Source organism: Chiloscyllium plagiosum, unplaced genomic scaffold (assembly GCF_037043375.1).
Source record: "Chiloscyllium plagiosum isolate Xiang-an unplaced genomic scaffold, Cpla_swu_hap1 HiC_scaffold_25, whole genome shotgun sequence".
Lineage (NCBI taxonomy): Eukaryota > Metazoa > Chordata > Chondrichthyes > Orectolobiformes > Hemiscylliidae > Chiloscyllium > Chiloscyllium plagiosum.
This window is the reverse complement of record NW_028270163.1, coordinates 55,418,150-55,444,446: the sequence shown is the minus strand read 5'-3', so window position 1 is coordinate 55,444,446 and position 26,297 is coordinate 55,418,150. Positions and strand designations below refer to the sequence as shown.

The 26,297-nt window shown below is 41.2% G+C and overlaps 1 protein-coding gene across 2 annotated transcripts in view; it reads left to right on the top strand.

The window, feature by feature from the left end:
• Positions 1 to 26,297, top strand: part of LOC122562359 (sodium-coupled monocarboxylate transporter 1-like) — a 187,459-nt gene that overhangs the window by 133,934 nt on the left and 27,228 nt on the right. The window contains exons 14-17 of one of the 2 annotated variants that reach the window (XM_088000753.1): positions 1,308 to 1,510; positions 5,540 to 5,643; positions 8,478 to 8,578; positions 16,484 to 16,601. In XM_088000753.1, coding sequence (XP_087856879.1) covers positions 1,308 to 1,510; positions 5,540 to 5,643; positions 8,478 to 8,578; positions 16,484 to 16,585 — 510 coding nt within the window. In that variant the 3' untranslated portion in view covers positions 16,586 to 16,601. Of the gene's footprint in view, positions 1 to 1,307; positions 1,511 to 5,539; positions 5,644 to 8,477; positions 8,579 to 16,483; positions 17,844 to 26,297 lie in introns of those variants that run through there. The other variant, XM_088000752.1, reaches the window with a different exon arrangement.

The following is a 26,297-nucleotide window of genomic DNA, read 5'->3' as shown; positions in this document are numbered from 1 at the left end:
AGCTAACTTGTTGTCCTCACGTTTAACCTGGCTTTTGTAGCCTCTTTGTGTTCTCATAGGTTACATTCTAGCTTTCTTCAGCAAACTTAAATATATTACTTTATGTCGTTTCATTAATATATTCTGTAAATAGATATGGCTCCAGCACTAATTACCTTGAGGCAGCCCAGATGATGCAGATACCAATTTAAAAATTCCATGTTTATTCCTTTTCACTGCTTCCTGTCCATTAACCAATCCTTTATTCACGCTAGTATATTATCTTCAACTCCATAGGCTTTTATCCTGCATATTAGTCTTGTATGTTGTAGCTTGTTGAATAGTTTTTCGACATCCAAATATACCACACCTACAATCCCCCACTCCATTTTATTTATGCCAGTATTTACATTCACAAAAACATTAAGGCATTTGTCAAGCTCATTTTTCATTTTATAAAGTCATGTGAACTCTTTGATCACACTATGGTTTTCTAAGTACATCATTAAGGCTTCCTTAATAAGAGATTCCAATATTTGCATGATGACTAATGCCACACTAACTGGCTTGTAATTCTCTGTTTTCTGTCTCCCTTCTTTCCTGAAGGTTGATATTACATTTGCTATCTTCTAATTAGTTGGCACTATTCTAGAATTTAGGGAATTCTGCAAAATAATAACCATTGTATCCACTATCACTGTAGATAACTCTTTTAAAACAGTGAGTTGTAGTCCATCAGGTCCTGGGTACAGGATGTTCTGTTATAATGCACATTTCGTTAACGCGAATTCACTGTAATGCGATTGATGAATTGAGGATGCTGTTTCTCCAGTGCAAAAGTTAAGAATATGAGTTGGCTGTAACACGATTACACGCCAACACTTTAAAAACTGTTTGTAAAGCACAATTTTTCTGTTATGTGGGATTGCAAAGAATGCAATCATCATGTTGTAGAAGAACTGACTGTTGCTTTTTAGTTCAATAGTATTCTCCAAATACTTTTCTCAACTAAGTTTAATTGCTTTTAGTTTCTTTCTTCTATTAGCTCTTTGATTACCCTGTGAAAGATTCCATTAAAAATGGAGAATATGGAAGGGCCTGCCTCATTTAAGTGTGATACCCAGGAAGAGGTTAGAGAATTAAAAATCTTGGTCTAACTTGGATAACTATGAAACTGATCTCCCAACTCATCACTGACCATATGGACCCAATTTAAACTCATTGCTAGTGGGTCGGTTAAATTAATTAAAATCATCTTGTTTTCACTTCTGTTTGCAATGCAATGTGTCATACAAGCATTAATTATTTTCTTATTTTGTCTGTGCCAGGGTGCATTTTTAGGCTTGTTTGTTGGATTGGCCCTTTCCATGTGGATAGGAATTGCTGCTCAAATCTATCCACCCACTGATAAATTTACAAAGGTACTTCCAACATCAATATCAGGCTGTCTGCCATTAAATTCCACCATCTCCACACCGACGAATGTAACATCACTGCTAACCTATGTAACATCTTTAAGAGAGGAGAAAAGGTAATTTTGCTAGCATTGAACTGAGTCATTAAAATGTCACCTGTAATTTTACAATTGTTCGTATTACAATAAACCATCCTGACTTGGGTAGCTATTCTAATGATATTACAAATCAGTGCTTCATAACTGGACAATTTAGCAGAAACAACTGATAAATTTCCTCAAATCTCAATTGTTTGCAGCACATGTTAATTACAACGATACGAGAGTTTAATGAATCAAATTTGAATACAGGTTGCATAAGTTTGTATTTCCTTCAGTTCAGAGGTTGAGGGGTGATCTAAATGGTGTCTTTAAGATGTTAAATGGTTTCATAGGATAGACGCAGAGAAGTACATTGGTGCAATCAAGGATGTATTAAAATCAGAGCAGACACATGTAGGACTGACATCAGGAAGTACTTTACCACACAAACAGTTGTGGAAATCTGAAACCCTCTTCCCCAAATGGGGAAGTTGTAATTTCGAAAACCAAAATTGATAGTTTTTGTTTTCTGAGAACACAATAAATAGGAGTAGAATAAGACCATATGGTGTATTGAGACAGCCCGACTTCAACTCCACTTTTCCAACTGCTCCGTTATTTTTTTACCATAAGGGAAACGGAACAAATGAGTTTAGGTGAAGTTCAACCATGATCTAATAAAATGGTGGAACAGAATCAAGGGCTGAATAGCTTCCTCACATTCTGATATTCATTTGGTAGAAATGGAATTTTAAAAATGCACAAAATTATTTACTTTCTATAAACTTTTCCCCTATCCCTGGCTACTCTCTGAGACAGAACCAGATTCACAACCTTGCCATAGCATTTGACGTTGAACTGAGCTTCTGCCCTGATAGTCATGAAATCATTAAACCTATTTTCTCCTCTGTAACACCTCTGACTGAAGCTCTTTCCAGCTTATCTATGGTGGAAACGTAACAAAGAAAATTGATGAGGGCAGGACGGTAGACATGATCTATATGGATTTCAATAAGGTGTTTGACAAGGTTCCTCATGGTAAACTGGTTAGCAAGGTTAGATAACGTGGAATACAGGGAGAACGAGTCATTTTGATACAGAACTGGCTCAAAGGTAGAAGGCAGTGGGTGGTGGTAAAGGGTTGCTTTTCAGACTGGAGGCTTATGACCAGCGATGTGCCACAAGGATTGGTGCTGGGTCCACTGCTTTTCATAATTTATATAAATGATTTGGATGTTAACATAATAAGTATGGTTTGTAAGTTTGCAAATTTCACCAAAATTTGAGGTGTAGTGGAATGCAAAGAAGATTACCTCAGAGTGTAACAGGATTTTGATCAGATGGACCAATGGGCCGAGGAGTGGCAGATGGAGTTTAATTTAGATAAATGTGAGATGCTGCATTTTGGAAAGGCAAATCAAGGCAGGACTTGTACACTTAATGGTAAGGTTTCTGGGAGTATTGCTGAACAAAGAGACCTTGGAGTGCAAGTTCATAGTTCTTTGGAAGTGGAGTTTCAGGTAGATAGGATAGTGAAGAAGGCATTTGGTATGCTTGCCTTTAATGGTCAGAGCATTGAATGTCGGAGTTGGGACGTCATGTTGCGGCTGTACAGGACATTGGTTAGGCCAGTTTTAGAATGCTACATGCAATTCTGGTCTCCCTCTTATAGGAAGGATGTTGTGAAAATTGAAAATGTTGAGAAAAGATTTACAAGGGTGTTGTCAGGGTTGGAGGGTTTGAGCTATAGGGAGAGGCTGAATAGGCTGGGGCTATTTTCCCTGGATCGTTGGATGCTGAGGGGTGACCTTACAGAGGTTTATAAAATCATGAGGGGCATGGATAGGGTGAATAGCCAAGGTTTTTTCCCCAGGGTGGCAGAGTGCAAAACTAGAGGGCATAGGATTAAGGTGAGAGGGAAATGATTTAAAAGGGACCTAAGGGGCAATTTTTTCACACAGAGAGTGGTGCATGTATGGAACAAACTGTCAGAGGAAGTGGTGGAGGCTGGTACAATTAAAACATTTAAAAGGCATCTGAATGGGTATATGAATAAGAAGTGTTTGGAGGGATATGGGCCAAATGCTGGCAAATGGGACTACATTAATTAGGATATCTGGTTGGCATGGATGAGTTGGACTGAAGGGTCTGTTTCCTTGCTGTACAACTCTATGACTCTGATTCACTTATTCATGCTTTCTTCACTTCTTGATTTGGCTATTCCAATACATATTTGACTGGTCTTCCATATTTTCTTATCTGTAAACTCAAGGTCATCCAAAACTCTGCTGTCCATGTCTTAACTCACAGAAAGTCCTATTTCCATATTTTCCTTGTGGTAACTGTCCTATGTAGGCATCCAGGCAAGCAAAGTCTCGATTTTAAAATTCTGATCCTTGACTTAAAGTTCTTCTTTGAAGACAATCCTCCATATCTATGTAATCCCTTCTTATATCACAAGCCTCTGAGATATGTGTTCTTCTACTTCAGGTCCTTTTTTTGGAATCTCAAATTTCAATTGCTCCAATAGTGCTGGTCGTGCTTTTAGCTTCCGAGACCTAAAACTCCAAGAATATTCTGTTTCCACATCTTTGCTTCTTTACCTCACTTTCCTCCTTTAAGAAGAAAGTGAGGTAAAGCAATAGCACTTAAAAATGCAATGAAGCAACATTTGCTAAATAATAGTCTGTTTGCAGACATTCTTCTTGAGTTCCACTAGAGATACTTGGTGCCTGACGTCATTCTAGTCTTGATTCAAACATTGACAAAAGAACTGAACACTAGAGTTGAGGTGAGAGGGACTGCCCTTGACATCAAGGCCGCATTTGACTGAGTACATCATCAAGGAGTCTGAAGAAAATTCACTACTGGTTAGGATCATGCTTAGCACAAAGAAAGTGTTTGTGATTGTTGGAGATCAGTTATCTCATTTCGAGAATACCTGCAGAAACTCCTCAAGATAGTGTCCTAGGTCCAACCATTTCCAGTTGTTTCATCAATGACTTTGCAGTCATCATAAGTGGGGATTTACAGTGATGATTGCACAATGTTCAGCACCATTTGTAACTCCTCAGAATCCTTTTCCAAATACATCAAAACTTGTACAATATCCAAGCTTGGGCTAATAAGTGGCAAGTAACATTCATGCCACACAATTACCATAACAATGACGATCACCCCATGACATTTAATGGCATAATCATTATTGAATCTCCCACTATAAAATATTAGGCATTACTATTGATAGGAAACTGAACTGCATTAGCCATATAAATGCCATGGCTTTGAGATTAGGTCAGAGGCAAGTTACTCACATTTTGACTCCCCAAAACCTGTCTACTATCTTCAAGGCACATGTCAGGACTGTGATGGAATGTTCCCTATTTACCTGGATGAGTGCAGCTTCAACAACATTCAAGGAGCTTAGCATCATCTAGGAAAAAACAATCCTCTTGATTAGCACCACATCCACAAACTTTAATTCCCTCCAGCACTGTATATCATCAAGATGCACTTTAGCAATTCACAAAGGTTCCTTAGAGAATACCTCCCATATCCATGACCAGTACTGTCTAGAGGACAAGGGCAGCAGATACATGACAACTCTAAATCACTCATCATCCTGACTTGCAAATATAATGTTCCTTCACTGTTACTGGGTGAAAATCTTGGAACTCCTGCCCTAATAGCATTGTAATGTACCTACACAAAATACACAAAATGCAGCCGTTTAAGAAGGTTACTCACCACAACCTTCTCCAGGGCAATGAGGAGTCGATAGTAAGTGCTGGCATGAGCTACGAAGCTCAGTTACCATGAATAATTTTTTAAAAGATTCATATTTGGTGATGTAGATAGGGCTTTTCTTCCCCTTGGCCACATTATACGCCGAACTAAAATGAAGGCTTTAATGTAAAATTACGACATTGAGGTTAAAAATGATACAAAACAAATGCTATTAGTATAAGTAAAAATTGGTACTGAGAACATACGTAAGGTAATCTTGCATGAGATATTATTTATTCATTGGAACTGATTAATATTTTATATTTGTGTATATTTCAGGCCCAGCATTGCAGAAACCTTCTACTCCTTATCATATCTCTACTACAGCCCAGTTGCTTGTCTGAGCACGGTTTTAGTTGGTCTAATCGTCAGTATGTTCACTGGTGAGAAAATTTATGTAAATTGTTGCAAGTCAGACTATTGGTCTCTGCATAGCAACTTCATACAGGGCCAGATTTTCACTGATGGAGAATCTTGAAGTTTCTTGGAAGCACACATAGTGGTGCATTAAATAGTCAGCTACCTTAATTTCTATTGGATTTTGTTTTCCTCACTATCTGGAACCCAGAGGACAGAGGAAACTTGTTTGCATTTATTTTGGATAGTTGGTACCTACTTAGAGAGGTGATGTATCCTATGGCTATGGTCCCGGAACACCTTAGTGGTGATAGGTTGTGGGGCCAGGTGCTCTTGAGTTGGAGGTGCTCAGGAGCCTTTGCAGGAGGAATTCGGACCTTTTGGGAGTCAGGTACTTTTTGGTTTTATGATAAATGGAGATAAATGTGCGTAAAAACACATAAATTCATAGGAATTATCAAAGCTCAGAACTGTCAAATAGCTGTCAATTAAGGGGAGGTGATTTGCTAGTGGTATTACCTGCTAGACTATGAATCCAAAGATGAAGAGTGTAGTGCTGGAAAAGCACAGCCAGTCAGGCAGCATCTGGGGAGCAGGAGAATCAACGTTTCGAGGATAAGCCCTTCATCAGGAATTACTTTCTCCTATTAATCCAGAGATCCAAGTAATGTTCTGGGGACCCGGGTATAAATCCTGTCATGGTGGATAGTGGAATTTGAATTTAATAAAAAAAAGATCTGTCATTAAGAGTCTAATAGTGACCATGAAACCACTATCAATTGTCAAGAATATCCTTCTGGGAAGGAAATCTGCCATTTACCTGATCTGGTTTACATGTGACTCCAGAACCACAGCAATGTGGTTGCCTGAACAATTAGAGGACAGGCAATAAATACTGGCCTAACCAGCAGTGCATACATCCAGTGAATGAATTAAACAAAAAGCTGTCATAGAATTGTCAATTCTTATAAGCAGCTTTCAAAAAATGTGTGGAATTAGTAAATACACTGCTAGGAATTTCAATATGCTGGTTGACATAGCTATTTTAGGATTTATAGTGCATAGCTGCTTTCCAAACTCTCCACTTTCACGATGTGTGTGTGGGTCAAGTGAGCATGCTGACGCACACCTCCAACTGCTTATAAGTTACAAATATTCATTTTCTAAATTATACGCTTCAGTGAAATATTTGATTTGAACCTATGCCCTCGAGTTCTGCACTCCCCCAACCCAGAGAAAAGACCTTGTCTGTTTATCCTATCCATGCCCTCATGATTTTATAAACCTCTGTAAGGTCACTCCTAAGCCACTGATGCTCCAGAGAAAACATCCCCAGCCTATTCAGGCCTCTCCCTATAGCTCAAACTCTCCAAACCTGGCAACATCTTTGTAACTCTTTTCTGAACCTTTCCAAGTCTCACAACATCCTTCCTATAGAATGGAGACCAGAATTGCACACAGTATTCCAAAAATAGCCTAATCAATGTCCTGTACAGCCACAACATGACCTCCCAACTCCTATACTCAATGCTCTGACCAATAAACGAAAGCATACTAAATGCCTTCTTCACTATCCCATCTACCTATGACTCTACTTTCAAGGAACTATGAACCTGCACTCCAAGGTCTCTTTCTTCAGTAACACTCCTCAGCACCTTACCATTAAGTGTTAGCTGTCTCTGCTGGATGCCTTTACAACTACTGGGAAAAGAGAGCCAAGCAAATAAGCTTCTGCCAAATTCTTGCCTCTCCAGCAGCCAGCTCTGTGCCTTCCCATGGTGACATTGGTAAACTGCAAATTCCAGCTCACTTGACTATTGTGTGATCCTGACTGCATTTACAACATTCCCCATCAAACCAATGATCCCTCATAACCTTTGATTTCCTGCCTTCCTACCCCTCCTCCAACTCCATTCTACTTTCCTGGCATACAATCTGCAGCTGTTTTCCTATCCACCAGGCAATCAGCTGGAGCTATTATTTATTGGTTGAACGAATGGTCTAATTATGTTGCTGAGTTTGTGTAATTAATAAAGATGAACAATGCAAAGCTTAAATGTTGATTTATGTTTTCTGGCAATATTATAATAAACATCTACAATTAATTGTAAGCTGCTGGGGAGAGTTGCTGAACAAAGAGACCTTGGAGTGCAGGTTTGAAAATGGCATTTCAGGTAGATAGGATATGAAGAAAACGTTTGGTATGCCTGCCTTTATTGGTCAGTGCATTGAGTACAGGAGTTGGGAGGTCATCTTGTGGCTGTACAAGACATTGGTTCTGCAACGTTTGGAGTATTGTGTGCAATTCTGGCCTCCTTCCTTTAGGAAGGATTTTGTGAAACTTGAAAGGGTTCATAAAGATTTACAAGGATGTTGCCACATTTGAGCGTTTGAGCTCCAGGGAGAGGCCGAATAGGATAGGACTATTTTCCCTGGGGCATTGGAGGCTGATGGCTGACCTTATAGAGGTTTATAAAATCATGAGGGGCATGGATGAGGTAAATTTTCCCTGTGGTGCGTGAGTCCAAAACTAGAGGGCATAGGTTTAAGGTGAAGAAAGGAAAGGTATAAAAGGGACCTAAGGGGCAACTTTTTCACACAGAGGGTGGTGCATGTATGGAACTGCCAAAGGAAGTGGTGGTGGCTGGTAAAATTGCAACATTTAAAAGGCATCTGAATGGGTATATGAATAAGATGGGTTTAGAGAGATATGGGCCAAATACTGGCAAATGGGACTAGATTTATATAGGATATCTGATTGGCATGTACAAGTTGGACTGAAGAGTCTGTTTCCGTGTTGCTTGTCTCTGTGACTCTATCTTGTAGTATTGCCTGATCAACTCTTATGTTTTGATTGTAGGTGGAGCTGAAAACCTGGATTCTACCCTAATTGCTCCCGTGGTACACACTATTCACAAATTCATCTTTCGGAATGAACAAGGTTGCCCATTTCCAGAGATAGTAAGATAATTATATCTCACTCGTAATTGTATTGTTAGTGCCTGACCTTGGTTCATTTTACTGATAGTTAACACTAGGAAACTATAGTCCAATTAGCATAACATCTGGCATTGGAAAAATGCTAGAGTCCATTATTAAGGTAAAAAATGACAGGACATTTTGAAAATTTAATGCAATTAAACAGAGTCAAGTGGTTTTGTGAAAGGGATATCATGTTTGACAAATTTACTTCAAGGGTCTTCAAGAATATAATAAACAGGATTGATAAAGGAGAATCAATGAATGTTGTATATTTGTATTTCCAGAAGCAATTGTTAAGGTTCCAACATGAAAAGATTATTGCACAAGGTAGGAGCCCATGGTAATGGGAGTAGTGTATTAGCATGGATTGAGGATTGGATAACACATGATCTTTTTCAGTTTGAAAAGACATAACTATTGAAGTGCTGCAAAAGCCCAGAGCCTCAATTATTTACTGTCTATGTTAATGACTTGGAGGAGGGAGCAGAGTGCAATGCATCCAAACAAAATAGAAGTTGTTGCAGAAACTCAGTAGGCTTGCCAGCATCTGTGGAGAAAAAAAACAGGGTTAATATTTTGGGTCCAGTTACTCTTCTTAAGAATTGATAGTAGCTAAGAAAAGGTGGTATATATGCTGAAAATGGCGGAAAGGTGGTTTTACAAGGAGTATGTGATGGGTGAAGATGGAGTCAAGAGAGAGAGAATAGCTGTTAGATAAAGGGATGGGTAATGGTGAGTCAAGGAGAAAGAAAAGTTGAAAACAAGGCTCATTAGTAGATGAAAATGGGTCAGTTTTAAAGTTTGGAGTCAACATGCTACAGATTACTATTGGGGACAGTGAGGGTAACAGTAAGGTCTGCATAGGAACCAGGGCTTGGGATCAGGGCTTGGGCTTGGTAGACTCAAGCACCTTATGGTGGAATCTGCCATGTATCTATAGGCTCCAGGAAGGAAACATCTGTCTCAAAGCCATGCTAGATGATGCAAATGTGAGATGGTCAATAGCCATATCACATGTCAATTTCTCAGAATAGTGGAGCCGGATGAAGGGAATTTATCCAAAGGGAGGCAATTCCAGCATTTGAACCAATGACACTGAAGTAACGGCATTATATTTCGAAGTTAGGATGGTAAGTGGCTTGGAAGGGAACATGCAGGTGGTGGTGTTCCCATGTATCTGCTGGACTTGGCCTTCTAGAGGGAAGTGGTCATGGATTTGGAATGTCTAAAGTGCCTTGGTGCATTTCTACAATGTATTTTATAGACGGTACGCAGTGCTGAACTGAGCAATGGTAGTGGAGGGCACAGATGTTGGGCCAATCAATTGTTTTATCCTGGATGGTGTCAAGCTTCTTTACTGATGTTGGGACTGGCAAGTTTGGAGTATCAGCTTGTATGTTTGCTCACTGGGCTGGTGGATTTGTTCTCATTTGTTTCATCACCATGCTAGGTAACATCATCAGTGAGCCTCCAGTGAAGTGTTGGTGTTCTGTCCCACTTGCTATTTATCTGTCTTGGTTTGTTGTGGTACGTGATCTCATTTCCGGTTCTGTTTCTGAGAGATTGATAAATGGGATCTAACTCTTTATGTTTGTTAATGGAGTTCCGATTTGAATGCCAGGCCTTTTGGAAGTCCCGCACACGTCTTTGGTTAGCCTGTCCCAGGATAAACGTATTGTCCCAGTTGAATTGGTGTCCTCTTCGTCTGTGTGTATCGATACCAGTGATAGTTGGTCATGTCTTTGGTGGCTAGTTGGTGCTCATGTATCTTGGTGGCTAGCTTTCTGGCTGGTTGTCAAGGTAATGTTTTTTGCAGTCCTTGCAGGGTATTTTGCATATGATGTTGGTTCTGCTGTTGTTAATATGGGTTCTTTAATTCATCAGGAGCAGCTTCAGTGTAGTGGTAGGTTTGTGGGCTACAATGATGCCTAGGGGCTGGAATAGTCTGGTTGTCATTTCTGAAATGTCTTTGATGTATAATAAGGTGGCTAGAGTATCTGAACGTATTGTGTCTTCCTGTTTAGGTCTGTTGTGCAGGAATTGGCTGACTGCGCTTATTGGATACCCCTTGTTCCTGAATACATTGTATAGGTGTTTTTCCTCAGCTTCTTGTTGTTCCTGGATGCTGCAATGTGTTGTAGATCATTTAAATAATGTCCTGATGCAGCTCCTGTAGTTGAGTATCTGGTCAGTGTGTGTGGCTTTCCTGTAAACATTAGTCTGCAACTTTCCATTGGCTTTTCGTTCTACTGTGACGTACAGGAAAGGGAGACAGTTATTGTTCTCTTCGTCTTTGGTGAATTTTATACCGGTGAGGATGTTTATGTGTTTGTGGGTTTCTTCTAATTTGTTGCATTTTATGATGACAAAGGTATCATCCACAAAGCGGATTGTGGGAAGGACTGTTTGTTCTAACATCTGCGTTATGTTTCTGTTATTAGACCTGATATTGGTGATCCCATAGGTGTCCCATTGATTGGTTTGTTGATCTTGTCGTTGAAGGTGAAGTGGGTAGTAAGGCACAGGTCTAGGAGCTTGAGGATGCTGATTGAGTTGGTGCTGTCAGGTGTTTGTGTCCTGGGTTCATCTAGCAGTGAGGCCAATGTTTCTTGGGTTAGCATGATGTTTATTGATGTGAATGGGGCTGTCACAGTGAAGGGAACCATGATTTTGTTGTCGTCTACCTTGGTGTCTTTGATGATGTTAAGGAATTCCTGTTTCAAGTGGATGGAGTGGGTTGCATCTTCTACTAGGTGTTTCAGTTTGCATTGCAGTTCCTTTGCTAGCCTGTATGTTGGTGTGTCAGGAAGTGGGACTATGGGTCTGAGGGGGGATCTCCTTGTTTATGTAGAAACAGGGTGTGTTGGATCCTTCAGGTTTCATTCTTTAGAAGTCTGCCTTGTCCTCAGGGAAGCCATCATGAAGTTGGGTCCATCGCCACCTGTTGGTAAGTGTTGGTATCTGCGAGTAGTGTGTTTGCTTTATCAATGTACTGTGTTCTGTTCAGGATGACGGTCATGCGCCCTTTGTCTGCCGATAGGATTATGATATTTCTGTCTTTTCTGGGTTCTTCCAGGGCTTTCCTTTCCAATGTTTTGAGTGTGTTCCCTTCTTTCTTTCTGCTTAGTGTTGGTGTTACTGTCTGCCTGATGGCCTGCTGGGTTTCTTCTGTAAGTACATTGTCTTTCAGGGTGGATTCCAGTGCTTCTAGGAAGTCCTTTTCATCCACATCCCTATGGTTGAAGTTCATCTCGTGTACTAGGACGGCTTTTTCCGTGTCCGTGCGTGGTCAGTCCGACGGGTTCTTTATCCAAGTCTCTGAATTGTCTGTGTCATTGCTATGTGTGAGCTTGGATAGTTTGTTTTGTAGGGCTAGTCTTTTCTTTGTCAAGGTCTGCTGTTGTTTAGTGTTGATGGCTCGTTCTAGCATACTTGTCCATTCATGGTCAATAGCATTATTGTACAGAGTTTTTGGCACAAAATTTCTCATTCATATTTGTGGAGTCGGTTGTGGGCATCATTTACCATTTCTCGTAGCTTTCTGCGACTGTTCTGTTCTGCTGTTCTTTGGCTTGTGGGATGTTGAGAGGTGGTTTCTATTCCTAGTGTCTGACCTCATCATATCTAGTCTAGTTCAGTTTCTGGTCAGTGGTAACCCTCAGGATGATGATAGAGAGGGGTTCAGTGATGGTAATGACATTGAATGTCTAGGGACAATGTTTAGATTCTCTCTTGTTGGAGATGCTCATGGCTTAGCATTTGTGTGGCGTGATATCACTTGCCACTTGTCATTTCTAAATCTGCACATTGTCCAAGTCTTATCGTATTTGGACATGGACATCTTCAATATCTGATGAGGCACGAACGGTGCTGAACATTACAGAGTCATCATTGAACATCTCCATTTCTGACCTTAAGTTTGAGGGGTAGAATGGCCCTCTCCTGCTCCTGTCCTTATGTTTCTATCTGTTTATTAAGGAAGAAATGTCATTGCTCAAACTCAGCTAAAATGGTTAGGCTTGCACATTGCCTTGATGAACTCCTGTGGAGATGTCCTGGAGCTGAAATGATGACCTTCAACAGCCATCATAGTTGTGTTCTTTTGAGCCACATATGACTCCAACTAGTGGAGAGTTTTCTGCCATTTCGCTTTGACTTCAGTTTTGCCATGTGGCCTTGATGTAAAAGGCAGTCACTCCTATCTTGCCTCTGGAATGCAACTATTTTGTCCATTAGATTCCCTACAGTTTGGAAACAGGCCCTTTGTCCCAACCAGTCCACACTGCCCCTCAGAAGAGTAACCCACCCAGACCCATTTCCCTCTGACTAATGCACCTAACACAATGGGCAATTTAGCATGGCCAATTCACCTAATCTGCACATCTTTGGACTGTGGGAGGAAACTGGAGCACCTGGAGGAAACCCACACAGACACAGGGAGAATGTGCTAACTCCACACAGCCAGTCGCTTGAGGCTGGAATCAAACTCGCTTCCTTGGCTATGTGAGGCAGCAGTGCTAAACACTGAGCTACCGTGCCACCCCTATTTGAACTAAGCGTTTATTAAGATAAAGAACTGCATGGCTGTAGGGATATCAAACTGGATATCAGTCAGCAGATTATTACTAAGCAAGTGCTGATAGCAGGTCAGGCAGCATTGAGGAGCTGGAAAAATCGATGTTTCGGGCAAAAGCCCTTCATCAGGAATGAGGCTGGGTGCCTTGGGGGTGGAAAGATAAATGGGAAGGGAGGTGGGGCTGGGGAGAAGGTAGCTAAGAGTGCAATAGGTGGAGGGGGGGTGGGGGTGAAGGTGACAGGTCGAAGAGGAGGGTGGAGCGGATAGGTGTGAAAGAAGACTGACAGGTGGGACAGGTTAGGAGGACGGTGCTGAGCTGGAAGTTTGGAACTGGGGTAAGGTTGGGGGAGGGGAAATGAGGAAACTGGTGAAGTCCACATTGATGCCACGGTCCTGAGGCGGAAGATGAGGGGTTCTTCCTCCAGGCATCAGGTGGTGAGGGAGCAGTGGTGGAGGAGGCCCAGGACCTGCATGTCCTCGGCAGAGTGGGAGGGGGAGTTGAAATGTTCAGCCATGGGGCAGTGAGGTTGATTAGTGCTGGTGTCCCGGAGATGTTCCCTGAAGTGCTCTGCGCGAAGGCGTCCGGTCTCCCCAATGTAGGTGAGACTGCATCAGGAGCAACGGATACAATAAATGACATGTGTGAAAGTGCAGGTGAAGTGTTGATGGATGTGGAAGGCTCCTTTGGGCCTTGGACATAGGTGAGGGGGGAGGTGTAGGCGCAGGTTTTGCAATTCCTGCGGTGGCAGGGGAAGGTGCTGGGAGGAGAGGGTGGGTTGTTGGGGGGTGTGGAGTTGACTAGGTATTCGCAGAGGGAACAGTCTTTGCGGAAAATGGATGGGGTGGGGACGGAAATATATCTCTGATAGTGGGGTCCGTTTGGAGGTGACAGAAATGTCGGCGGACGATGTGGTTTATGCGGAGGTTGGTAGGGTGGAAGGTGAGTACCGGGACAGTTCTGTCCTTGTTGCGGTTGGAGGAGTGGGGTTCGAAGGTGGAGGTGCGTGACGTGGATGAGATGCATTGGAGGGCATCTTCAACCACATGGGAGGGGAAGTTGCGGTCTTTAAAGAAGGAGGCCATCTGGTATTTTCTGTGGTGGAACTGGTCCACCTGGGAGCAGATGCAGTGGAGGCGGATGAATTGGGAATACGGAATAGCATTTTTGCAGGAGGTAGGTGGGAGGAGATGTAATCCAGGTGGCTGTGGGAGTCGGTGGGTTTGTAAAAAATGTCAGTGTTGAGTCGGTCATTGTTGATGGAGATGGAGAGGTCCAGGAAGGAGAGGGTGGTGTCAGAGATGATCCAGGTGAATTTAAGGTCGGGGTGGAATGTGTTGGTGAACTTGATGAACTGTTCAACCTCCTCGTGGAGCACGAGGTGGCACCGATGTAGTCATCAATGTGGCAGAGGAAAAGGTGGGTAATTGTGCTGGTGTTACTTTGGAAGATGGACCGTTCTAAGTAGCCGACGAAGATACAAGCATAGCTGGGGCCAATGCGGGTGCTCATGGCTACCTCTTTCGTCTGGAGGAAGTGGGAGGATTTGAAGGAGAAATTGTTGAGGATGAGGACCAGTTCAGCCAAACAAATGAGAGTGTGAGTAGAAAGGTATTGGTGGGGATGAGGAAGAAGCTGAGGGCTTGGCTGCCTTGGTCATGGCGGATGGAAGTATAGAGGGACTGGATGTCCATGGTGAAGATGAAGCATTGGAGGCCGAGGAAATGGAAGTCGTGGAGGGCGTGGGTGGTGTCCCTGACGTATGTGAGGAGTTCCTGGACTGGAGGTAGGTGGAGGTGAATTCGGTGGGGCAGGAGCAGGCTGAGACGATGGGGGGTTGGCCGGGGTAGTCAGGCTTTTGGATCTTGGGTAGGAGGTAGAATCAGGCATTACGGGGTTCCTGAACAATGGAATCTGTGGAAGGGAGATCCCCTGAGGTGATGAGGTTGTGGACGGTCTGGGAGATGATAGTTTGGTGATGGGAGGTGAAGTCTTGGTCGAGGGAGCGGTAAGAGGAGGTGTCTTCGAGTTGGCGCCTGGCTTCGGCGGTGTAGAGGCCAAACTACCACTGCACCTCCTTTGTCCACTGGTTTGATGGTGAGGTTGGGGTTGGAGCAGAGGGAATGGAGGCTAGACAAGGATAACAGATCTCCTTTCCTAAAGGGCATTAGTAAATCAGATGAATTTTTAATTCCAGAATTTTATCAAATTCGGGTTCTACTTAAATTTGAACCTGGGCCCCCAGAACATTGCCTGGATCACTGGATAATTGGTCCAGTGATAATGCCATTCCCTTCCCAGGTTAGCCACATATGCTGTGGATACATGGTGCAGCTGGGAGATTTCTTCTTCATTCATTCATTGGATGAGGATGTTGCTGGCTAAGCCAGCATTTATTGCCCATCCCAGAGGGCAGTTGCTGTGGGTAACATGTGGGCCAGGAGATCCCGTCGGCATGGACGAGTTGGATTGAAGGCTCTGTTTCCATGCTGTATATTTCTCTAACTCTAATAATGGAAGAATTCAAATTCACCATCTGTCTTGGCAGGGTTTGAACTTGAGTCTCTAGATTAACAGTCCAGCGACAATACCACTAAGCTATTGCCTCCTTATGGAGGGACAATGTAACTGCTTAGAAAGAAGGAAGTGGAAACTACATTTGTGGTGTGTGTCTATCATTACCAAATGGACTGCAGTAAATCAAGAAGGCAGCTCACCATCCCACATTCTCAAGGGCAACTAGGGCTGGGCAATAACTGATGGCCCAGCCAGTGCATTTCACATTTCATGAATGAGCTGAAAACAAAAGTCCCACACACAGGAATGAAATAATAACCAGGTATCTTTGAAAGTGCAATGCTCCCTCAGCTCTGTACTATCTCAAGGGCTGGAATGGGACTTGAAATTGAAACATGTGAATCCGAGGCAAGATTACTACAAACTAAACCATTCCTGATGATAATCAGGTTTGTTTGTTTATTCTATTAAGTCTTATTACGTTTTGTATACAATCATTCCTAGCAATAGCATTTAGGCAATGGTTGTTTTCAACACTTTAACAAGGTCCAAACGTCCGCATCCAAAGTAAAGCCTTTCCTTCCAACACATTCAAAAGCCTAATATGTCAGCTGTAGGTTTTCTCAGGTATCTTCCAAAGATTTTGGTGAGCTTGGAGTGTCCTAAAATGTATGCATTTATTTATATTATATCAATGTGAAATATAATCTAATCATGGTTAATTAAGAAATTAAAGAACATATTGTTTGGAGTTAATCAAGTTTAATTGTGCCATTTTCTTTACATTTTATAGGATGTCAAATTGCAACCTCCATTATCAGAGCTTAAGAAGACAACTGAAAGCTGTGACAATGCAGTGCAAGTTCCAAATCCTACCAAATCAACTAGGATGTAAGATACAGAATTTGTGGGTAATTAGATTTTTGATGAAGAACAACTGGATCACTGCATATTGAGTGAATATAACAGATTTTAGGTAGTCAGTTGTTATTACCTTTATATTACTTGCTTTATAAGCAAATTCTGTTAGTGTTTTCAAAGCATTTATATTCTTAATCTGCATATGTTGAATGCAACTTTTGTGCTGCTCGTTAGTAATAACAAACAAGTTATGATGTTGGATCAGGATTTTGATGGATTTGTTTCAGATATTTTCCTTAATCAACATGTTCAGAAGTGTTGTGGCACAACTCTGGAGCAAGTGGGACTTGAACCCCAGGTCTCCTGGCTCAAAGAAAGGGACACTGCCACTTTGCCACAAGACCCCCCCCCCCTAGACATTTGTTTTACCTTTGGATTTTTCCCCTGGCAATGTTTAAAACTGTCCTCTTTAGATTACTGAATGGCTAAAACTCTCGTGTAAGTTTTATCATGTGATGACAAAAACAAAAAGCAGAATAGTTTCAATAGCAACGTTATTGGGTAAAGGGACAAATGTTTCTGTTTTGAAAAATGAAATTTGGTGCACAGATGTACATTGAGCCTATTGACCTAGAAATTGAAATGGACTGAAATTATTGCTAGTGCCTTCACCAAGTAATATGTTTGCAACTGCTGCTTAGAATGACTTGTGCGCCACCCATTAGCCAGCTCAACACTGAACTGACAACAATGATATCGAGATGCACTATTTAAAGTAGCCAGCAAACCAAAAAGAGATGTCAAAACAGGCTGCAAAACCTACAAATTCTGTCCAAAATGGCTAGAAAAAGGACTGGATAATTATCAATGTTTTCTGATGCTGTGTGTTGAAGACTTGATCATTAGAGGAGAGCAGCTCCCACTGTGATATCTGTGCTCTTCTCATTCTGGCATCTTGTGCATTACAAATCATAATTGCTTCAACATTGACAGTTGTGCCTTTAGTTGCTTAGGCCTCAAACTTTGGAATTCACTCCCATCATCTTGCTGCTGTTCTAGCTTGCTTGTCTCCTTTAAAACATTCCTTATAATGTATCCTTGGTCCAATCCATTGGTTATGTAACCTTTTGTACCTTATATCTTTTGTAGCTTGTTACTTTCCTCTATTGTAGAGTGGATATGATTTAGTCATAGTGTCACTGGACTAATTGTCCAGAGCTCCGGGATAATGTTCTGGGGACATGAAATTTAAATTCAATAAAAGCTGAAATTAAAACCTAGGCTAATGGTAACAATGTAATCTTTGTTCTTGTACTGCATACACTGTCACTCTTGCAAGCAAAGAGGGCGGCAAACAATATAATAAATAATTACAGAATTAGGCCATTCGGCTCATTGAGTCTGTTCTGCCATTCAATCTAAGTCGATTTATTTCTAAACCCCATTCTCCTGCCCTCTCCTCATAACCCTGGATCCTTTTACCATCAAGAACCTATCTGCCTCTGTCTTCAATATTCTCAATAACTTGGCCTCCACAGCCCACTACAGCAATGAGTTCCACAGATTCACCACCCTTTGGCTGAAGAAATTTCCCCTCATCTTGGTTCTGAAACATTGTTCCTTCACTCTGAGGCTGTCTGTCAGGTCCTACTCTCTCCTGTTAGTGGAAGCATCTTCTATACATCCACTCTATCCAGGCCTCTCAGTATTCTGTAAGTTTCAATCAGATCCTCCTTCATCCTGTTAAACTCCATTGAGTACAGACCCAGAATCCACAACCACGCTTCATATGACAAGCCCTTCATCCCCAGGATCATTCTTGTAAATCTCCTTTGGATTCACTGTAATGTCAGCATACCTTTTCTTAGATATAGGCCCAAACTGCTCACAATATTCTAAATGCAGTCAGACCAGAGCCTTATATAGCCTCATCAGTACATCTGTGCTCTTGTATTATAGTCTTCTTGAAATGAGTGCTAACATTACATCTTCCTTCCTAACTGCCAGCTGAACTTGCATGTAAACCTTAAGAGAATCCTGACCTAGGATTCCTAAGTCCGTTTGTGCTCCAGATTTCCGAACACTTGCCCCAGTTAGAAAATTGTCTATATTTCTGTTATTCTCACTGAAGTGCATAACCTCACATTTTCCCACATAGTATTCCATCTGCCACTTCTTTAACCACTCTCCAGTCTGTCCAAGTCCATAAGACATAGGAGCGGAAGTAAGGCCATTCGGTCCATCGAGTCCACTCCGCAAAGTCCTTCTGCAGCGACCCTGTTTCCTCAGTTACCCGTCCCTCCACCAATCTTTGTGAACTTGGTAACAATGCCCTCGATACCTACATCCAGATTGTTAATGTGTAACATGAATATTTGTGGTCCCTACATTCATCCCAGTGGAAGTCCTCTTGTGATCAGTTAACATCCTGAAAAAGATCCCTTTATCCCTACTGTCTTCCTTCTGTCCGTCAGCCAATCCTTTATCTGTGCCAGCACCTTATCCCTAATACCATGGGCTCTTAATTTATTTAGCAGCCTCCTATGCGGCACCTTGCCAAAGGCCTTCTGGAAATTCAAATAGATTACTTCCACTGGTTATCATTGGTCTAATTTGCTTGTTACCTCCTCAAAGAATTATAACAGATGTGTCAGTCATGACCTCCACTTGATGAAGCCATGTTGACTCAGTCCTACTTTACCATGCACTTCCAAGAACAGTAATCTGTAATCTCATCCTTTATATTGGACTGTAAAATCTTACCAGTGATCGAGATCAGGCTAACTGATGTATAGATTCCAATCTTCTTCCTCTCTCTCTTCTTCCTTAAACAGGGGTGTTGTATTAGCAACTTCCCAGTCCACTGAGACCCTCCTTGATTCCAATGATAATTGAACGATCACTACCAATGCCTCTACAATCTTCTCAGCTATCTGCTTCAGAACTCTGGGGTGTAGTCTATCTGCTCTAGGTGATTTATCATCTTCAGAACTTTCAGCTTCACAAGCATCTTTTTCTTAGCATGGCCACTACATTCACCTCTGTCCCCTGGCATGCTGTTGGTGACTTCTACTCTGAAAATTAAGGCAAAGTGCCTATTCAGTTTTTCTGTCATTTCTTTGTCGTTTGTTTATATTACCAGCTAGCTTACCCTCATATTTCATTTTCTCCCCACTTATTGTTTTTTAGTTATCCTCTGTTGCTTTTTAAAGGTTTCCCAATCCTCTGGCTTCCCATTAATCTTTACCACATTTTTCTTTTGCTTTTATGCTGTCCCTGACTTTCTTTCTCAGCCATGGTTGCTTTGTCGTCCACTTAGTATATTTCTTCTTCCTCTAGATGAATTTCTGCTGTTCTTCCTGAATTGGCCCTAGAAATTTTGCTATTAATGCTCCACTATTTTTCCTGCTAGGTTCCCCTTCCAGTCAAGACTGACCAGCTCCTCTCTCATGTTTTTGAAGTTACCTTTACTCAATTGTAATACCATTACATCTGATTCTGGCTTCTCCCTCTCAAACTGCAGGGTGAATTCCATCATACTATGGTCACTGCCCCCAGGGGTCCATTCACCTGAAGATCCCAAATCAAGTCTGCCTCATTACACATCACCAAATCCAGAATTGCCTGTTCCCTAGTGGGATCTATTGCAAGTTGCAGCAAACAACTATCTCGTAGACATTCCACAATTCCTTTTCTTGAAATCCGCTATCAACCTGATTTTCCCAGTCCACCAATGTAATGATTTCCCCCATGATTACTATAATAATGCCTTTCTTTACATGCCTTTTCTATCTTCCCATATCCTGACTACTGTTAGGAGGCCTGTACATAACTCCCAACAGGTTATTTTCCTTTGAGGTTCCCAAATCTATTGCACAGATTCTTAATCTTTGAACCTTACATCACTTCTCATTGATCTAATTTCATCTTTTATTAACAAGGCAGCCTTTCTCCCCTCTGCCCATCTGCCTGTCCTTTTGATAAGAGGTCTACACTTGGATATTTAGTCTGCACCCTGATCCCCTTGCAGCCAATCTCTGTGGCACCCAATCTTATCTGCCAATTTCAATTGGTACACCAAGCTCATTCAGCTTGTTTTATATACTGAGTGCATTTAAGTTCAAGAGCCTCAGTCCTGCATTGAATGTACCCTTCCTCATAATTGTCCCCTTATCTGCAGTTCCTGATGTTGGATCCCTGACCATATTGTCTGTCCTACTCCTTGTCCGCTCCAGAATTCCCCTCCCCGCCAACTCTCTTTCAATGCAATTCAAGGCCACTCCCCTGGCTATTTAATTTAAAGCCCTATTCAGAGCCCTAAACATGTGATTCACCAGTACTCTGATCCCAGCATGATTCAGGCGTCGCCTCTCCCATTGGAACAGCTCCTTTCTTCCACATTACTTGTGCTAATGTCCCATGAATTCGAAACCCTTTCTCCCACACCAATCTTTGAGCCACACATTTACCTCTTAGATCTTGTTCACCCATCCTAGTGGCTCAGATAGTAATCCAGAGATTATTACCTTTTTGCTTTTTTTTTAACTTCAACCCCTAGCTGCTCATATTCCCTTAGCAGAATCTATTTCCATTTTCTACCTGTACTGTTGGTACAATGCATGGAACATGGCAACTGGATCTTTTCCCTTCCACAGTTCTTGTGCTTCCTAGATTAGATATCCTAAACCCAGGCACCAGCAGGAACACAGTCTTTGGGACTCTTGATCTTGGCCTCAGAGAACAGTGTATGATCACCTGACTTTACTGACCCCGATTTTACTACATTTCTCTTTTTCTCCCTCTTCTTGAATGGCTTCCTGTACCATGGTACTCTGGTCAGCTTGCTCATCCTCCCTACAGCCCCCACTCTCATCCACACAGGGAACAAGAATCTCTGGTAGACACTCTCAAGGGTTGAGGTTCCTTCAACACTACCTTCTGTATCCCTGTTCCTGCCTGACTCATAATCACATCCTCCTGACCCTGACCACTGACTGAGTTCAAAGTAGTTACAGGTGTGAGGGGTGTGACTGCCTCCTGAAACACAGTGTCCAGGTAACTCTATCCCTCCCTGATGTGTCGCTGTGATCGAAGCTCAGACTCTAGCTCATCAAATCTGAATTAGTGTTCCTCAAGCAACCAACACATACTACAACTGATTTCCAACATTTGCAGTTCTTTTGTATTTTTTTCTTTACTCCTGATCCTTTTATCTCATCTAACTTCTCCATTACTCCATGCATTGCATAATATCTTACAGATGAGTTCAATAACATTTCTTTCTCTGTTTCTCTTTATACTACAAGATCACCCATGTTTTTGTTTTGGAGGAGGAGTTTAATAATGAATATGTAGATGAACCTCTGAGGTTAGCTGTAGTCATGTTTTAGGGTTTTACTAAAGGTTGGAACATGTCCAGTACAGAGCATGCTGCTCAATATCCTTAATATTCTGCCTGGTCTGTTAATATTTTTTTTAAAAGTAAGCTCAAAATCTGGTCTTAGCTAGTAATGAGATTTGAAAAACCCATGCCTGAATATGTGAGAAGCAATAGAGACACCACTCTCAGGTTAGTATTTACTTTACATTAGAGGAATCTAAGGAATCATGAGGGAAGACTCAGTGACCGTGAAGCAAGACTAAGGAAAATTCCCCATAAAATGTCTTGAAGGCAATGATATGAAAATTTACCTGAAATAAGTAAATAGTTGAAGACTTATTTGACGTTAAGAGAGATAAGCTTTGAAGTGGCAGCATGTCCTTACCTCTTCTTTAGCTCTTTGAAACTATCAGAAGATCAATATAGGCATGCAGATTTACTTATGGAAAATACACTTTGACAGGGACGGAATCACCTCAGGTCTCCTTTTGGAACAGCAACAATTCCAGGCCAGCACTTACATGCAGTGCTCCCTACGGACAACAACATCTGGCAAGATGTAGATAAAGCCTCACTAGATTTGAGTCAATCCTAATAGTGTTTAAATCTTACTCCATAGAAGAACTTGTTATCAAATGTGCCCAGTTCAACCAGCAGCCCCAACAGCCAGGAGAATCAGCGGACTCCTTTATTAATAATTTAAATAAATTGGTGTTACGTCACGGGGTAAACCCTCCTGCTTAATTTAAACCAGCAACACAGAAAAGATTTATCCCGTGCCGTAATCCATGAAAATTTGAGTGGCCAAGAACTATTTAAAGTAAAAATTAACAATTTTATTTCTTAAAGTTTAACAAAGAATAATTAACTAACAACTATTTACAACTCCTTCCTCTAACCTATCTTTTACCTTCCCCTTCTACAATACCAGATCTATAAAACCCTCGAGTAAGATTTACCAAAATTAAACTTTTCAAAACCGACCAGATGTCGAATCTTCTCTTTATGTCTTCCTCTGTCTTCTTTTCTTCTTCTTAGGCATTTCTGTTTCACAGGTTACTGATCGATAAAGGTACCTTTAAGAGAGCTATTCTTTGGGCAGTCTACAGATGCTGGTGGCTTGGCAGTTCTCCTCCCAACTGTTCAATTTTCACTGGTTTTATACCCCCCCCCCCCCAAAGCATCAGATTGTGTCATTGGCTTTTAAGGCTGTCCATATACTAAATTCAAACTCGATTGAGTTTGATTTTTTTGGGTATAATTTAAACTGATTGGTGTAGTTCAAATTTGTTTTGTCACCTCCAGGCAACCAGCTAATCGAGTTGTTCAACCAAATGTTACGTTAAAACTTATTCAGAAGACTTGGTGCTGTGTCAGATAATTCTGCTAGTTTTTAACTCTCTTAAAGGTACAGTCCACACACATCTTCATAACACCTCCCCCCTTAAGAAAAAATGAACCATCATAACGAAAAGATGGCTTCATTTTTTTTCTATTCTTTAAACACATTACCCTAACATAACTTTAATCTAAGTTCACCTTAACTTCTTCCCATAAAACTGTATAAAGATATATAACATTAAATAAAGACATCTCATTTAAACTTTTTCAGTTAATTCCACGATAACGCATCTGCAATTACATTTTTACAACCCGCAACATGTACGATTTTAAAAATAAAAGTATGTAATGTAAGACTCCAATGAAATAGTCTCATATTCTTGTCTTTAAAGCGTTCTCAGAATGTAAGAAGATTGTGATCTGTGTACGCAACCATCTCCGACACATTGTACGTGACATAGACATTAAAATGTTGTAAGGCCAGTACCAAACTCAATAGTTCTTTTTTGATTGTAGAGCATTTCCTTTGGTGGATGTTGATCTTCTTTGAAAAGCAACCAACTGGCAGTTCAATCCCATCCTCCTCTTCCTGTAGGAGTACAGCTCTAACTCCTATGTCACTAGCATTGATGGTGACTTTAAAAGGTTTTGAAAAGTTTGGTGTAGCTAAAACTGGTTTGGTGGTTAATCTGGCTTTTAAATGGTCAAATCCCTCCTGGCATGGTTCTGTCCACCGAAACTTTGTGTTCTTCAGCAAATCGGTTAACGGTGCTACTACACTGCTGAAGTTTGGAACAAAGTTCTGATAGAATCTGCCAAGTCCTAAGAATCGAAGCACCTCTTTCTTCCAGGTTGGTCATGGAAATTCTTTGAATTCTTTGGGGTCAACCTTCCATGACTGATGTTATGTCCCAAGAATGTCACCTCTGCTTTCGCAAATTCAGTTTTATTTAAGCTTGTCACTAGTTTTGCTTCTCAGTGTTTAGAGAGCACTGCCAACTGTACAATGTGATCGTTCCAGGACTTAGTAAAGATCAACACATTGTCCAATTAGACTGCACAGTTTGTTAACCCAGCCACAATTGTTCACGACTCTTTCGAATGTAGCAAGTTCGTTTTTCAAACGAAAGGACATCACTTTAAACTGATATAGCCCATTTGGGGTTACAACCGCAGAAATTTCTTTCGCCGTCTCTGATAAAAGTACCTGCCAGTAACTGCGCATTAAGTCCAACTTGGTGATGTAACTGCTTATCTGACGTCGTCGATACAGTTCTCCAATCTAAGAGCTGGGTATGAGTCTGATTTTATAACGTTGTTGACCTTCTGATAATCCACGCAGAACCGTTAAGTCACGTCTGGTTTGAGAACTAAGATGATCAGCGAACACCACTCGCTCTGGCTTGGTTCGATGATGTCCTTGTTGAGCATGGCCCCCACCTCCATTTGGACCTGTCTGGCTTTGAAAGAATTAAGCTGATAGGGGTGTTGTTTTATCAGAGTAGTATTCCGTACGCCTACTTCATGTACAATGGCATTAGTCCTACCCATCTGATTCTTACATATGTCCTTATATCGCACTAACAAATCTTTCAACTGCATTCTATGCTCCTGAGACAGATAGCTTACTAACCTATCCCACTCCCCATGGATTTCTTCATTTTTAAAATCTATTTTGAGGCACAAGGAAATCCACATCATCTGGATTTGATTCCCTACTCTGCCGGGCAGTAACTAACACATATTTCTCCAGTTCTTTCTCTCTAGTATAAAATGGTTTCAGCATGTTCAGATGATATACCCGATACCTTTTCTATCGATCTGGCATCTTTACTAGATAGTTCACCTGTCTCTACTTTTTTCTCAATTTGATAGGGACCACTAAATCTGGCTTTGAAGGGATCTCCTATCACTGGTAACATTGCTAACACACCACCCCCTCAGCGAAACATCTGGGTCTCAGAGCTTTTATCTGCCATCTGCTTCATTCTACACTGTGCCCTCTTTAGGTGATGTTTAGCTAACTCACCGGCTCAATTTAGTCTCTCCCTCACCTCCAAATCATATCTAAGTGTGAGATTTCTGAAATTTGTCCTGTCAATGTTTCTTTAATTAATTTCAAAGGGCCTCTCACTTCATGCCTGAATATTAACTGGAAGGGAGTGAACTGAGTAGATTCATTAGGGGCATCTCTAATGGCAAATAATAAGAACGGGATACCTATCTCCCAAACATTCGGGTAATCCTGACAGTATGCTGTCAACATGATCTTCAATGTCTGATGCCACCTTTCTCAGGCTATCTGGGATTCAGGATGATACGCATTAGATTTAAAGTGCTATATACCTAAGCTATCCATAACCTCCTTAAACAGCCTCTCAGTAAAATTTGACCCTTGGTCCAACTGAATCTCTCTGGGTAGCCCATAACATGTGAAGAAAACTACTAACTCCTCTACTACCCTTTTTGTCTTTTTTTATACTATATTTTTATTAAGAAAAAATAGATTTTTAAATATTACAACAAATACAAAACAATGCAATTCAAAACAGTACAAAAATAGAACAAAACTAAACCCAAATAATAAAAAAAGTTCCCCAACCCACCCTCCTATACGAATGTATAAACATATATAGAGAAGTATAAAATTTAAAAAAAACCTAAACTAGCTATTTAACTAACTAAATAAATACCTAACAACAAACAAATAAATAGTAATAACTCAGCCCAGCCAAACAAAACACTCAAACATTCACAGTTCCTCCTCCCTGGCTATTGGATTCATGAAACACAATTGTTACGGCTATATAAAAGCCCTTGTTAGTGTGGCAGATAAATCTGTGTCCAGGTATTTCAAAAAGGGTTGCCATGTCTTGTAAAAATTCTCAGTTTTATGGTGTACCATATTTGTGAGAAAATCCAGGGGAAATCTTCCGCCAACCCAACAGGCCTGGGGTTTTTCTGATATCCAAACTAGCAAGATATTCTTCCTTGCACAGAATGTAAGAATATTGAAAAGTTTTTC